The sequence below is a fragment of the Bombina bombina genome, chromosome 4, assembly GCF_027579735.1.
Source record: "Bombina bombina isolate aBomBom1 chromosome 4, aBomBom1.pri, whole genome shotgun sequence".
Classification (NCBI taxonomy): Eukaryota; Metazoa; Chordata; class Amphibia; order Anura; family Bombinatoridae; genus Bombina; species Bombina bombina.
Window position 1 is genome coordinate 848,768,625 of NC_069502.1, and position 17,218 is coordinate 848,785,842.

General features: G+C 39.2%; 1 protein-coding gene across 1 annotated transcript in view; it reads right to left on the minus strand.

The window, feature by feature from the left end:
• Positions 1 to 17,218, minus strand: part of LOC128657976 (zinc finger protein 605-like) — a 173,615-nt gene that overhangs the window by 79,422 nt on the left and 76,975 nt on the right. Inside the window, exons 5-6 of the mRNA XM_053712416.1 lie at positions 14,930 to 15,034; positions 12,035 to 12,182 (exon numbers count right to left, since the gene is read on the minus strand). Of these exons, the coding sequence (XP_053568391.1) occupies positions 12,035 to 12,182; positions 14,930 to 15,034 (253 nt within the window). The remainder of the gene's footprint in view (positions 1 to 12,034; positions 12,183 to 14,929; positions 15,035 to 17,218) is intronic.

Consider the following 17,218-nt stretch of genomic DNA (forward strand, 5'->3'; position numbering starts at 1 on the left):
AAACAAAATACAATCTCAATAAAAATATTGAGGTGAATAAAGATGTTAACAGAATTACAAGTCACTAAGGTGAAATATTACAATAAAAACCAAAAATAATAAAGTCATTCAAGAAAGTTATTACATCTAACATCAAAGGTTAGCAAAACAAGTGCACAATTGATAGAAACTCGTGCTCATGCAGCCAACACAAATACTGTGCTAACTATAGCAGAAACTAGACAAAAAGTGTAACAAATAACTATTCTATACAGTTAACTATCAATCAGATATTGTACACATTTAATATACAAATAAACTTCCAAACAATGGGGTACAATTGAAACGTTTTACAAGCACTTTGTTATAACATCAATTACACGAATTACGTGTTAGAAATAATATTACACTTATTAAAATAAGTGCAATAACAAAATCAAGTTAACTAAAGGCTATTCTTTTATAGCCGAGTATCAATACCAGACTCAAAACAGAGTAAATATCAAAGCATAATAGCTTTACCGATACCACTCCAGTGTTACCAATATCTAACAACATATAAGTACTAAGAATACCACAATGTGAAATTGGACTATTGATCCAAGTTTTTCTCTATATACACATCACAACCACCCAAATTTTCTGTGAAAACTAATATAATTTAATCAGACCCAATCCTGCAATTTTTAACTTAGTATGTATGTAGATTGTTTTTGTTGTTGCTTTTTTTTAAATTTACCAATAAAGGTTATATTTTAATTCATCCACACTTACTCCTCCTATTCTAGACTACTATACCTTGTCCAACTCTTGCCATTGTTAAATAGGGAAAGAGTGCTACACAGGTGTACATTCCATCAATCCTAGGATTGATACTCCTTGTCTCAAATAACCAGTACACAGCACCTCAGCCACTCTACAGATAAAAAATCTGGATCATAGATAGACTTATACAAACAAAGTACAGTTACCAGTCCAGAGAATAATAGGCTACCCTATTTTGTAAATTTGTGCAGTGCCATTAGTATTTTGGTTTTCTTTAGTGATAAAACAGTGTTGCTCCTTTAAATAATCCATTTTGCTGCTCCTCTTATACGGGCGATTCTGGTATCCCCAAACAGACAGATTTCTAGAAAGTGTGGACTGGAGAGAAGCGCAAAAGAGAAGAATTCAAGTGTAGATTTCAAAGTTTATTATAGCCTCACTCACTATATTATACTCAGAAAATAAATAAAATCACAGGCACATCAAAAAACAGATATGGAAGTCTGAAGCATGCAGTCCACAGTGTGTTGATATACGCCCAGGTCCTGGTGCAGACCAAATACAACGATGACATAAGTTTGTATCACAACATTAGTTAGTACGTTGATTGGTAAATCACTGCTATGAAGCTTACCCCTACTATGCTCAGACTTTGATCACGAACACACCCTCAGCTCTAGCCTATAGAAACCTCAGTGCACAGCTCTTAGGAAATTATCTGACCTTAAGAGGCTTCCATAGATCATGTGCATGGAGGTTTCTATAGGCTAGAGCCGAGGGTGTGTTTGTGATCAAAGTCTGAGCATAGTAACGATAACTTGGTGCGGTATAAGCTTCATAGCAGTGATTTACCAATCAAGGTACTAACTAATGTTGTGATACAAACTTATTTCATTGTTGTATTTGGTCTGCACTGGGACCTGGGCGTATATCAACACACTGTGGACTGCAAGCTACAGACTTCCATATCTGTTTTTTGATGTGCCTGTGATTTTATTTATCTTGTGAGTATAATATAGCGAGTGAGGCTATAATAAACTTTGAAATCTACACTTGAATCCTTCTCTTTTGTGCTTCTCTCCAATCCACACTTTTTAGAAAGTTATAGCACATCTTCATTACAACTGATGAATTAAACTCCATCTAAAGTATCACTAACATTACAAACCTGTTTATCCAAAGGGGAGAGTTTACTATCACTTTAAGTATTTATTCAGGTGTGATACTGATATATTGTCTGGAATATAATTATGTGCACATTGAATAGGTTATTAAGTCATCATAGTAGTGAATAAAAACAAAATTTATGCTTACCTGATAAATTTCTTTCTTTCTTGACATGATGAGTCCATGGATCATCATTAATTACTGTTGGGAATATCACTCCTGCCCAGCAGGAGGCGGCAAAGAGCACCACAGCAAAGCTGTTAAATATCAAATCCCTTCTATCCCACCCCAGTCATTCGACCGAAGTAAAAGAGAGAAAGGAAGCAACAAGGTGCAGAGGTGTCTGAAGTTTATAAAATACTAACAACCTGTCTAAATAACAGGGCGGGCCGTGGACTCATTGTGACAAGAAATAATTAAATTTATCAGGTAAGCATAAATTTTGTTTTCTTTCTAATGACACGATGAGTCCACGGATCATCATTAATTACTGTTGGGAATTAATACCCAAGCTAGAGTACACAGATGATAAGGGAGGGACAAGAACGGAAGGCACCACTGCTTGAAGAACCTTTCTCCCAAAAGCGACCTCAGTCGAGGCTAAAAAGTCAAATTTATAGAAGTTTGAAAAAGAGTGAAGAGAGGACCAAGTTGCAGCCTTGCAAAACTGTTCCATAAAGGCTTCATTTTGAATGCCCAGGAAGAGGAAACAACCCTCGTTGAAAGAGCCATTACTCCCTCGGGAGGCTGCTGTCCAGCAGTTTCATAGGCAAAGCAAATGATACTCTTCAGCCACAAAGAAAGAGAAGTAGCCGTAGCCTTCTGTCCCTTATGTTAAACAGAAGACTGAAGAAAATCCTTAGTCGCCTGTAAATAGAATTTTAGTGCACGTACCACGTCTAGATTGTGTAGAAGCCGTTCCTCCTGAGAAGAAAGATTAGGACACATGGAAGGAACAACAATCTCCTGATTAATGTTCCGGTCTGAAACTACTTTAGGGAAAAACCCTAATTTAGTACATAAAACCACCCTATCCGATTAAAAAATGAGGTAGGGAGACTCATACTGTAATACCGAGAGCTCTGAAACTCTACAAGCAGATGAAATAGCGACAAGAAACAAAACTTTCCATGATAACGACTTAATATCTAAGGAATGCATCGGCTCAAACAGAGCCCCTTGAAGAACTTTAAGAACTAAATTAAGACTCCAAGAAGGAGTAACTGGTTTGAATACAGGCCTTAGCCTTACTAGGGCCTGACAAAATGATTGTACATCTGGGAAGTCTGCCAGGCGTTTACGTAACAAAATAGACAAGGCAGATATTTGACCCTTTAGGGAACTTGCCGATAATCCCTTCTCCAAACCTTCTTGGAGAAAGGACAGAATTCTAGGAATCTGAACTCTACTCAAAGAGTAGCCCTTGGATTCACACCAGTATAGATATTTATGCCATATCATATGGTAAATCTTCCTAGTCACAGGTTTACGAGCCTGAATCATGGTCTCAATGACCGATTCCGAGAATCCACGCTTGGATAAAATTAAGTGTTCAATCTTGAAGCAGTCAGCTTCAGAGGAACTAGATTTGGATGAAAGAAGGGTCCTTGAAGAAGAAGGTCCTTCCTCAAAGGAAGTCTCCAATGTGGAAGAGATGACATGTTCACCAGGTCTGCATACCAAATCCTGCGAGGCCACGCTGGTGTAAGGAGGATCACTGATGCCCTCTCCTGCTTGATTTGAGCAATGACTCGAGGTAGAAGAGCAAACGGAGGAAATAGGTATGCGAGACTGAAATTCCAAGGTACTGTCAGAGCGTCTACCAGTACAGCCTGAGGGTTCCTTGACCTCGACCCGTACCACAGAAGCTTGTCATTCTGCCAAGAAGCCATGAAATCCAATTCCAACAGACCCCATTTGAGAATCAGGCTGGAAAACACTTCCGGATGGAGTTCCCACTCCCCAGGGTGTAAGGTCTGCCTTCCTAGGAAGTCCGCCTCCCAGATGTCCACTCCTGGAATGTGGATCACCAACAGACAGCAATTGTGGGTCTCCGCCCACTGAATGATCTTGGCTACCTTTGTCATGGCCAAGGAACTCTGAGTTCCTCCCTGACGGGTGATGTAAGCCACTGAGATTATATTATCCAACTGGAACCTGATGAACTGGGCCAAAGCTAACTGAGGCCAGGCCAGGAGAGCATTGAAGATTGCTCTCAATTGCAGAATGTTTATGGGTATAACAAACTCCGACTGAGTACATGTTCCCTGAGCCTTTAGAGAGCCCAAAACTGCTCCCCATCCCAGAAGCTTGGCATCTGTTGTCACAATCACCCAGGAAGATCTGCAAAAGCAGGTTCCCTGGGAGGGATGATCCTGAGACTACCACCAAAGTAGAGATCCCTTGTCTCCTGCTCCAGTTGTAATCACGGAGACAGATCCACATAATCTCTGTTCCACTGCCTGAGCATGATTAACTGCAGAAGTCTAAGGTGGAAACGGGTGAACAGGATGATGTCCATTGCCGCTACCATCATCCCAATTACCTCCATCCACTGAGCCACTGATGGCTGAGGAGAGGACTGAAGTGCTAGGCAAGAATCGAAAAATCTTTCATTTCCTGACTTCTGTCAGAAAATTTTTTCATTGATGAGGAGTCTATCAGGGTTCTCAAGAAAACTACCCTTGTAGTTGGAATCCATCGCAGGAAAGATAACATTTCCGCGTGTGATCTTGCTTGTTGAAACAAGGTGTCTGAACTAGAATATCGTCCAGATAAGGTGCCACTGCAAAGCCCTGCAATCGGAGCACCACCAGCAGGGATCCCAGAACTTTTGAGAAAATTCTGGGAGTTGTGGCAAGGCCGAATGGAAGAGCCACAAACTGAAAGTGTTTGTCTAGAAATGCAAACCTTAGAAACTTGTGAAGGTCCCTGTGGATGGGAACATGCAGGTATGCGTCCTTTAAATCCACCGTGGTCATAAATTGACCCTCTTGGACCAGAGGAAGAATGGAACGAATAGTTTCCATCTTGAAGTACGGCACTCTGAGAAACTTGTTTAGATTTTTGAGATCTAAAATTGGTCTGAAGGTTCCCTACTTCTTGGGACCCACGAACAGATTGGAATAGAATCCCAGACCTCGTTCCTGCATTGGAACAGGAACAATCACTCCCAGAAAGGTCCCGTACACAGTGTAAGAACGCCTCTCTTTTTGTCTGGTCTACAGATAATCTTGAAAGCAGAAATCTGCCCCTGGGAGGAAAGGTCTTGAACTATAGTTTGTATCCCTGGGACACAATGTCCACCGCCTAAGAACATCTCGAACCCAAGACTGAGTGAAGAAGGAAAACCTGCCCCCTACAAGATCCGGTCCCGGATCAGGGACAGGCCCTTCATGATGTCTTTGGCCCAACAGCCAGCTTCTTGGATTGCTTTCCCTAGTTCCTAGACTGATTAGGTCTCCAGGAAGACTTGGACTGCTCCTGCTTGGAGGAGGGAGTGGAAGGATTTCCCTTGAAATTCCGAAAGGAACGAAAATTACTCTGACGTCCTTTTGTTTATTTCTCTTATCCTGAGGGAGGAAATGTCCCTTATCTCCCGTAATATCAGAAATTATCTCCATCAAACCAGGCCCAAACAAGGTCCTTCCCTTGTAAGGAAACGCCACAAGTTTAGACTTAGTTGACACATCCGCAGACCAAGAATTTAACCATAAAGCTCCACAAGCCAATATGGCAAAGCCTGAAATCTTAGCTCCCAGCTTAATAACCTGAAGGGAATCATCTGTAATAAAGGAGTTGGCCAACTTAAAGGCCTTTATCCTATCCTGGATTTTTCAAGGGGAGTGTCTGTCCTAATAGAATCAGACAACGCATCAAACCAGTATGCTGTCGCACTAGTGACAGTAGCAATACAAATCGCAGGAAGCCATTGTAAATCCATAGGATCCTTAAAGGAACAACTATCCTCTATGGGAATAGTAGCTTTCTTGGCTAGCGTGGAAATTGCCCCTTCCACCTTGGGTACCGTCTGCCAAGACTCCTTGATAGAGTCTGCTATAGAAAACATCTTTTAAATATAGAGGATGGCGAAAAAAAGTATCTTCCCATTCCTTAGCAATAATCTCTGTAGCCCTATCTGGTACAGGAAATACTTCCACCATGGAGGGCACGTCAAAATACTTGTTTAGGATTGACTACGACAGTAGTATCGGAGTCATCCAGGGTAGCTAAAACCTCCTTAAGTAGTAAACGGAGGTGCTCTAGCTTAAATCTGAAGGATACATCTTCAGCATCAGAGGAAGGTATTACACTGTATGAATCTGAGATCTTACCCTGAGGCGATACCGAAATATCCTCTTCTTCAAACTTATGAGAGGGAAAGTTCGGAATAGATACAGTCGTGACAGAAACCATACACACTGATTTTTTACATTTCCTCTTGCGCTTTCCCTGTAGCAAGGGAATTGGGAGGAAAAGCATGGCACTGTATTATTATTAAAAAAAAATTGGGACACCTGAGAAGAAAAACTGCAGCATATTTTGGACCTTGTCAAAAAACTCCTAAACAATATTGGCTCAAAAAGCTAAAATTTTGTGTTCACTCAACACACGAGGAACAGAAAAAGGACTGGTGGACTATATAATCATTTAAACAAAAAGGATATGTAATCTATAACAGGGTCTTGATCCCTCTTAACAGAAATAAAATAAAAACCTATAAAATTTTACTAAAATTTTATACAGAGAAAAACGTTAATGTCTCTTTAAATTTTAAACAGTAACTGCTTTATTTTTGATGAACTGCAAAAAAACATAACTGTTTTATTTTTGAACTGACAAAACGTAATTGCTTTATTTTTTACTGCAAAATAAAGATTCAACACACTTCAAACATCTTCTACACCTCAGTTTAGCTCTGCTGAGTTGTCAACCTTGTTGGATTAACGGAGATAATGTATATGAAAACCGGAACCAAAACAGAGCTGTTGTAAATAATGTTAAACTATCTTTAATCCATTTTAACTAAAAAAAGGCAAGTAGCCAGATTTCTCTCATTCATATACCGTAATTGAGAGAAAATATGTGCGCAACAGATAATTCTACCACCACACAAGCCCCGCCCATCGTGGGCGTTTCAAAATTAACGTGTCGACATTTTATGTAAAGCTCTGTAATAAATAACTAACAGAGTATCACCAACATTGAGCCTATCTCCTCAAGTCCCCAGTGCCTGCAAATGCTGCCGTATATAATCCCCTTAAATACATTGGGATTACTGTATCATTCCAGGAAAATAATAAAATGTCATATTTTGTCCCTAATGAATAAAGTATCCAAACTTTTTCTGAGTCCTTTTCTTTACTAGTCCCAGAAAAAATAAAGTCAGCACTTACCTCATAAATCTGCCAGGCAGCAAGGCATCTCACTAGGTTTGAGAGGTCCTCTCCCTCACATGGACCTGTGGAAAAAGAGATAAAATCCGAGTAATCTTACTCAGGCTTTCAGGATTAGGGCAGCATAAATATATGGGAGGCGCAGTGAGAATTATGTCCCACAAGTTCCCATTGCTCTAAAGCCACCACTGCTCTACTGAAGAGACTGATATGGACTACGGCTACACCCCAGAACAAAGCAGCACAATCTTGCACTACTTAAAAATAATAAACTCTTGATTGAAGAATCTTTTACTAACACCTAACTTTACCACTTCCTTGCTCTAACGTAGGCAAAGAGAATGACTGGGGTGGGATAGAAGGGAAGTGATATTTAACAGCTTTGCTGTGGGGCTCTTTGCTGCCTCCTGCTGGGCAGGAGTGATATTCCCAACAGTAATTAATGATGACTCATCGTGTCATTAGAAAGAAAGTGTGTTTTAATTTCTATTTAATAGTGTACATGTGGCTAATTGAGGGCAGTATAACTACCTGTGTATTGAATCAATATAATATAATAAAGTAAGGTGTTTATCTAGTGAAAGAAAAGGTATTTTTGCAAATGTTGCTGAATTGGTTCTGAATTATTATAAAACGTTTCAAGGGAATTTGATTTATAGTCATATTGGATTCATTGGAAAATGTCCACAGTCTGCTAAATTATAGTGAAGTTTTTAATTATAATATTTGGCTCATAATTACAAATTGGAATTTGTTAAATAGCCATATTGTGTTAATAGGTTATTGCTACTGATTTATGCAGAAGTATCCTAGGATTGTTTAAATTGTGGCTTCTGGTATATAGTTATTCAATTACAAGACCAATTTTAAAAAAGTTGGGACAGTATAGAAAATGCAAAAAAAAAAAAGTAATTTGAAAATTCAATTCACCATGTACTTTATTGAAAACACATTATTAACACATCATTTGATGTTTTACTTTGTGAATTGTATTCAATTTTGAAAATATACACTCATTTCAAATCTGATGACTGCAACACACTCCAAAAAATTTGGGACAGTCAACTGTTTACCACTGTGTAACATCACCTTTTCTTTTAATAACCCTTTTCATGCGTTTGGGCACTGAAGACACCAGTTAGTTACGTTTAGCAAGCGGAATTTTTCCCCATTCATCAATTATGCATGTCTGCAGCTGTGCAACTGTACAGAGCCTTCATTGCCTTATTTTCCACTTCATAATGCACCACACATTCTCAATTGGAAACAGGTCAGGACTGCAAGCAGGCCATGCTAGCACCCGCACTATCTGCTTACACAGCCATGCGCTTGTAATCCGGGCAGAATGTGGTTTGGCGTTGTCCTGTTGGAAAATGCAGGGACATCCCTGGAAAAGATGACGTCTGGCAGCATATGTTGCTCCAAAATGTATACATGTCTTTCTGCATTAATGGTGCCCTCACAGATGAGCAAACTACCCATGCCATTGGCACTGACACACCCCAATATCAAGACAGATGCTGGCTTTTGGGCCTGATGCTGATAACAGCTCGGATGGTCCTTTTCCTCTTTGGTCCGGAGAACACGATGGCTGTTTTTTCCAAAAACTATTTGAAATTTTGACTTGTCGGACCACAAAGTCCAGAGAAATTGGCGGCGCTTCTGGACAGTGTCTGTGTATGGCTTCTGCTTTACATAATAAATCCATAACTTGCATCTGTGGATGCAGCGGCAGATGGTGTTGACTGACAAAGGTTTACCAAAGTATTCTCAAGCCCATGTCAGTATATTCATTACAGACTCATGACGGTTTTTGAGTCAGTGACGTCTGAGGGATCGGAGATTACATGAAGTCGGAAGTGGTTTTCGGCCTTGCCCTTTACACACCGAGATTTAACAGGATTCCTTGAATCTTTTAATTATATTGTGCACTGCAGAAGGTTAAATGCCCAGAATCCAACCGATTTGTCTTTGGGGAATGTATTTCTCAAAGTGTTGGATTATTCGCTGATGCATCTGTTGGCAGATTGGCGAGCCTTGACCCATACTTGCTCTTGAAGCACTAGGCATTTTTTGGAGGCTCTTTATATACTATGATTACACGATTGCCTCACCTGTATCACATCACCTTCTTAGTTCAACTTGTCACATTGCTATTAGTCCTAAATTGACCCTGTCCCGACTTTTTGGGAACGTGTTGCAGTCATCAGATTTGATCCAATCAGCCAATAGAATGTAAGCTCAATCCTATTGGCTGATCCAATCAGCCAATAGGATTTTTCATACCTTAATTCCGATTGGCTGATAGAATCCTATCAGCCAATCGGAATTCAAGGGACGCCATCTTGGATGACGTCATTTAAAGGAACCTTCATTCTTCGTTAGGACGTTGTTTGAAGAGGATGGCTCCGCGTCGGCTGGATTGAAGATGGACCCGCTCCGCTCCGTATGGATGAAGATAGAAGATGCCGCTTGGATGAAGATTTCTGCCGCTTGGAGGACCTCTTCTGCCCGGATCGGATGAAGACTTCTGCCCCTCTGGAGGTCCACTTGTGCCCGGCTGGGTGAAGACGGCTCAAGGTAGGGAGATCTTCAGGGGGTTAGTGTTAGGTTTTTTTTTAAGGGGGAATTGGGTGGGTTTTAGAGTAGAGGTGTGTGGGTCGTGGGTTTTAATGTTGAGGGGGTATTGTATTTTTCTTTTACAGGTAAAAGAGCTGATTACTTTGGGGCAATGCCCCGCAAAAGGCCCTTTTAAGGGCTATTTGTAATTTAGTATAGGGTAGGGAAATTTTATTATTTTGGGCGGCTTTTTTATTTTATTAGGGGGATTAGATTAGGTGTAATTAGTTTAAAATTCTTGAAATTCTTTTTTTATTTTCTGTAATTTAGTGGGTTTTTTTTCGTAATTTAGTTTATTGAATTTAATTGTAATTAATTGTAGGTAGTTTAGGTAATTAGTTTAATGATAGTGTAGTGTTAGGTGTAATTGTAACTTAGGTTAGGATTTATTTTACAGGTAATTTTGTACTTATTTTAGCTAGGTAGTTATTAAATAGTTAATAACTATTTAATAACTATTGTACCTAGTTAAAATAAATACAAAGTTGCCTGTGAAATAAATATAAATCCTAAGCTAGCTACAATGTAACTATTAGTTATATTGTAGCTAGCTTAGGGTTTATTTTATCGGTAAGTATTTAGTTTTAAATAGGATTAATTTATTTAATTATGTTAAATTTATTTTGTTTCATTTAAATTATATTTAAGTTAGGGGGGTTAGGTTTAGACTTAGGTTTAGGGGTTAATACCTTTGATATAGTAGCGGCGACGTTGGGGGTGGCAGATTTTGTACTTATTTTAGCTAGGTAGTTATTAAATAGTTAATAACTATTTAATAACTATTGTACCTAGTTAAAATAAATACAAAGTTGCCTGTGAAATAAATATAAATCCTAAGCTAGCTACAATGTAACTATTAGTTATATTGTAGCTAGCTTAGGGTTTATTTTATCGGTAAGTATTTAGTTTTAAATAGGATTAATTTATTTAATTATGTTAAATTTATTTTGTTTCATTTAAATTATATTTAAGTTAGGGGGGTTAGGTTTAGACTTAGGTTTAGGGGTTAATACCTTTAATATAGTAGCGGCGACGTTGGGGGTGGCAGATTAGGGGTTAATAAATGTAAGTAGGTGTCGTCGATGTTAGGGACGGCAGATTAGGGGTTAATCAAATTTAACTAGTGTTTGCGAGGTGGGGGTGCGGCGGTTTAGGGGTTAATACATTTATTAAAGTGGCGGCGATATCCGGTCGGCAGATTAGGGGTTAAATATTTTTATTATAGTGTTTGCGATGTGGGGGGGGGCTCGGTTTAAGGGTTAATAGGTAGTTTATGGGTGTTAGTGTACTTTTTAGCACTTTAGTTAAGAGTTTTATGTTCTGGCGTTAGCCCATAAAACTCTTAACTACTGACTTTTAAATGCGGTAGAAGTCTTGCCAGGAGAGGGTCTACCTCTCACTTCTTCCAAGACTCGTAATACCAGCGTTAGGCAAATGCCATTAAAAAGATAGGATACGCAATTGACGTAAGGGGATTTGCGGTAGCCTCGAGTCGCAGAAGAAAAGTGAGCGGTACACCTGTACCTGTCAGACTCGTAATACCAGCGGGCGTTAAAAAGCAGCGTTGGGACCTCTCAACGCTGCTTTTTAAGGCTAACGCCAAACTCGTAATCTAGGCGAATGTGTTTTCAATATAGTACAGGGTGAATTGCATTTTTAAATGACTCTTTTTGTTTGTTTTTTTGCATTTTCCATACTGTCCCACCTTTTTTGGAATTGGGGTTGTAGTTTTGGTTATTTAGAATATAATACTGTATCCATATTTTATAGTGTAACAGACAGACAATTGGTTTGAGATAAAATTTCAGTACAAGGTCTGCATGAGCTCCTGTGTCTAGATTGTTATCTCTGTTACCTGTTCTAAAAGAGAATACAATTAGTTCATTTTACTATAAATAAACAATTTTTGTTGTAGTATCTTATAATGTCTTTTAGATACTTTTTAAAAAGATGTTTTTTTGCTGGATAAACCTTTTCTTAACAAGTTTATGATGAGACAGCTCATTAGATCACACATGATGGTTTCACTGTAGATTTACTCTCTGTCAGTCACGTCAGTACTGTATGTGCACTTCCTGTGTGAGATATTTATTACTGCACAGCGTTACCTGAGCTCTCATCTCCTGGGATCTCCATAGTCCTTAGTGCTTGGTGAGTCTCCATCATGATGTCCTTGTAAATCTCCTTGTGTCCCTCTATATACTCCCACTCCTCCATAGAGAAATACACAGCAACATCTTCACACTTTATAGGCACCTGAAACACACAACTCAATTAGCAATGGCATAGGAACTGGTTCTGTCACACACTTTTACTGGCAGAGCCAGGATAATGTTACTGAAAACATGAAATGACACATACAGAAGGTAGTAAATAAAGACATTGCCAGATGGATCAGTAAATGCCAGCACGGTGCCCTGACGCTGGTATAATGTCACATTCCCCAGCACTGCTCACCTCTCTGGTCAGCAAGTGCATGCTGCTGTGGGGGATATTTTGTTCTGTAATAAATTTCTATACATCAAATTTTCCAACCGTAGTACTAAGGGCTAGAATATCAAAATATAGGACTCAACTTACCCAAGCTAAATACTATGTTCTAGGGATGGTCAACTAGAGGCCCATGGGCCACATGTGACCCACAGCACTTGTTGTAGAGTAATTGTTCTGTGAACTGTTGTCCTTCAGCAAAGAATAAAATAAAAAATAACCAATTAGCACCAGCAGTGCTGAGGTTATGCACTGCTTTACTGTGAAATCTCATGATATTTCATAATAAACGTCCTTAAATATGGAAATAACATGACTGTACTGCACAAGCCAGATGCACACTCTTGTGCAAGTAATTTTTATCCTTTGTTAGGAATCGGATCCGAATACGGACGTAGGAGGCAGTTTGTAGGATTTGGCTCTTTTCAGAGTTGGATTTAAAGGGACAGCCAACACCAGAATCTTTATTGTTTAAAAAGATAGATAATCCCTTTATTACCCATTCCCCAGTTTTGCATAACCAACACATTTACATTGATATACTTTTTACCTCTGTGATTACCTTGTATCTAAGCCTCTGCAGACTGCCCCCTTATCTCAGTGCTTTTGACAGACATGCAGTTTAGCCAATCAGTGCAGACTCCTAAATAACTCCTCGGGAGTGCGCATGCTATCTATATGAAACACATGAACTAGTACTGTCTAACTGTGAAAAACTTTCAAAATGTTCTGAGCTAAGAGGCGGTTTTCAACAATTTAGAAATCAGTTTGAGCCTTCCAAGGTTAAGTTTTTGAAAAATACCACCAAGGGAACATAGCAAATTTAATGATAAAAGTCAATTGGAAAGTTGTTTAAAATGTCATGCCCTATCTGAATAATGAACGTTTAATTTTGAGTAGACTGTCCCTTTAATCTTGTGAAAGATCACAACACTAAGATCTGGATTTGCACAGTTCTTATGGTGGTGACCTTTCACAAGATTAAATCTGGCACTGGAAAGAGATAAATCCTACAAACCGCCTCCTACTTCCATATTTGGATCCTAATGAAAGATCCAAATGCACATCCCTAATAGAAGTAAATTAAAAAGATGTTTAAAATTATATGTTCTATCTGAATCATGAACGAACATTTGTGGGTTTCATGTCCCTTTAAGAATTATAAAATATTGATCTGTGGCCCCATCTGTTAGGAATTTGTCCATCACTGTTCTAGATTACAACTCTTGTGATACTAATTGTATGTTGATTGCTACTTTGTTCTCTGCCTCATATCATCAGTACTACTTGATTTGGAATAAGACATTTGTGTGTAGCTAAATTAAAGGGACAGTCTATTCAAAATAAAACTTTCATGATTCAGATAGGGCATGCAATCCTATACGTATAATAATGGTACCGCAATATAGCATGCTAGCCAAATTTGACATGATATTACCAGCTGATTATCACATGAACATTAACACATTTTAATAGTTTTTTTATATGCTGGTGTAAACTGTTACCATTACCCAAACCCATCACATTTAAACTTTAAACTGCCAAACCCCCACTACAATAAATGCCCCAAGCACTAAAACCCTTTAACCACCATTAACCCCTATAAAATTGAAATTTGCTTTCCAGATGCTTAGCTTTTATTTCAATAAACACATTTCTATGAGAGCTCGCAGTTTAGTGGGTATCCTCATGTGACTGAAAATGGTGAAATAGTTTTTGAGTTAAATAATATCATAATATATTGTTTAATATGGAAGTATATTTTTGGTCAGGCTTTTTAATGCATAAAATATAGATATTTTTGGCTTCCCAACAAGAAAAAGTGAAATATTAAGTGACCATTAATGTGGAAGATAGTTTACACCATGTACAGAATGAGCGAGGACATGTCAAGCTTCCATCAGCTCATTCTAATCTTTTCAGACCATTTTAACCCTTTGAGTGCTAAGCACTTTCCCACCTGGGTGCTAAGATTTTTTAATGTTTTTTTTATTTTTTTATTTTTTGAACAATTTTTTTTTAACTTTTTATTTATTTTTTTCAGACCCCCAAGACTTAGACTGTTGGAAAGGTTAGACGATTACCTTTCCAATGGTGGGTCTTGGGGGTCTGTAGCTGCTTAGATGCCTGAGATACAGACTTCTAAGCAGGATGCCCCCTGCTCCTATACTTAACATTGTTAAGTATAAATAAAGTTGCATGGTGATGTCATCACGTTATTGTGCGTGACGTCACCACACAAAACGGGAAGCCCCGGCGATGCCTGTCAATCTACAGGCACGATCGCCGGGGTAGGAGTGGGTGGGAGCCCCCAGATCTCCCTCAAGGTGGGAGAATGCTAGTGACGGCTCTGAGCCGTCATTAGCACCAGAGTGGGAAACTCTGTGACGGCTCATAGCCGTCATTAGCACTCAAAGGGTTAATGCATGTAAATGAAACACATGTAAATAAGCAAATGTAGCCGGTCGCAGGGACATGCAGCTGTTATTATGATATATTCCATCAGCTCTCACCTCCCCTGTCAGCAGGTACACGATCTGCAGGGTGTGGGTCAGCATCTTCTCTGCCATCACCTTGTCCCCATTCATATCACATGCTGTCAGTGAGTTTGCCACACGCTGTAAGAGTGAAAATAAAACATCAGACTCACTGGCCCCTCTCACATCACGTGTGTGTATCCTGTTATCATATTCTCCATCTCATTATGGTCACATGACAAGACAATCCCTTTGTGTAGCTAATCTGAGCAAATAGTGAGTATGGCATGAGCATAAACAACCCAGTGCTAAAGCAGCACCCTAGTTAAAGGGACATTGACATTTTTATGCATACTTATACAGTATATATCAGCAATTGCAAAATATCTGTAAATAATATAAGGGCTAGATTACAAGTGGAGGGCAAAATATCACTTTCCTGTGGGCGATATCTGCACTCCACTTAGTAATACCAGCACACGTAATTGTGCACTGTTATTACAAGTTAGGTACAATGCGAACGTGACCTCACGTTCACATTGCACAGAAGCTTTGCACTCCAATGGGAACCTCATTCTCATGCCTTGAGACACGGCATGAGAACCTAGCTCAGCAAAGAGTTAAGTCGTGCAGCGATGGGCAGCAAATTTAATATATATTTATGTGTATACATACAGTATATATAAATACATATATATTTATGTGTATACACTGTGTGCAGAATTATTAGGCAAATGAGTATTTTGACCACATCATCCTCTTTATGCATGCTGTCTTACTCCAAGCTGTATAGGCTCGAAAGCCTACTACCAATTAAGCATATTAGGTGATGTGCATCTCTGTAATGAGAAGGGGTGTGGTCTAATGACATCAACACCCTATATCAGGTGTGCATAATTATTAGGCAACTTCCTTTCCTTTGGCAAAATGGGTCAAAAGAAGGACTTGACAGGCTCAGAAAAGTCAAAAATAGTGAGATATCTTGCAGAGGGATGCAGCACTCTTAAAATTGCAAAGCTTCTGAAGCGTGATCATCAAACAATCAAGCGTTTCATTCAAAATAGTCAACAGGGTCGCAAGAAGCGTGTGGAAAAACCAAGGCGCAAAATAACTGCCCATGAACTGAGAAAAGTCAAGCGTGCAGCTGCCAAGATGCCACTTGCCACCAGTTTGGCCATATTTCAGAGCTGCAACATCACTGGAGTGCCCAAAAGCACAAGGTGTGCAATACTCAGAGACATGGCCAAGGTAAGAAAGGCTGAAAACGACCACTACTGAACAAAACACACAAGCTGAAACGTCAAGACTGGGCCAAGAAATATCTCAAGACTGATTTTTCTAAGGTTTTATGGACTGATGAAATGAGAGTGAGTCTTGATGGGCCAGATGGATGGGCCCGTGGCTGGATTGGTAAAGGGCAGAGAGCTCCAGTCCAACTCAGAGGCCAGCAAGGTGGAGGTGGAGTACTGGTTTGGGCTGGTATCATCAAAGATGAGCTTGTGGGGCCTTTTCGGGTTGAGGATGGAGTCAAGCTCAACTCCCAGTCCTACTACCAGTTTCTGGAAGACACCTTCTTCAAGCAGTGGTACAGGAAGAAGTCTGCATCCTTCAAGAAAAACATGATTTTCATGCAGGACAATGCTCCATCACACGCGTCCAAGTACTCCACAGCGTGGCTGGCAAGAATGGGTATAAAAGAAGAAAATCTAATGACATGGCCTCCTTGTTCACCTGATCTGAACCCCATTGAGAACCTGTGGTCCATCATCAAATGTGAGATTTACAAGGAGGGAAAACAGTACACCTCTCTGAACAGTGTCTGGGAGGCTGTGGTTGCTGCTGCACGCAATGTTGATGGTGAACAGATCAAAACACTGACAGAATCCATGGATGGCAGGCTTTTGAGTGTCCTTGCAAAGAAAGGTGGCTATATTGGTCACTGATTTGTTTTTGTTTTGTTTTTGAATGTCAGAAATGTATATTTGTGAATGTTGAGATGTTATATTGGTTTCACTGGTAAAAATAAATAATTGAAATGGGTATATATTTGTTTTTTGTTAAGTTGCCTAATAATTATGCACAGTAATAGTCACCTGCACACACAGATATCCCCCTAAAATAGCTATAACTAAAAACAAACTAAAAACTACTTCCAAAACTATTCAGCTTTGATATTAATGAGTTATTTGGGTTCATTGAGAACATGGTTGTTGTTCAATAATAAAATTAATCCTCAAAAATACAACTTGCCTAATAATTCTGCACTCCCTGTATACACATATTAATACATAAATATATAGGCATATAAGCATAAACATCTATACT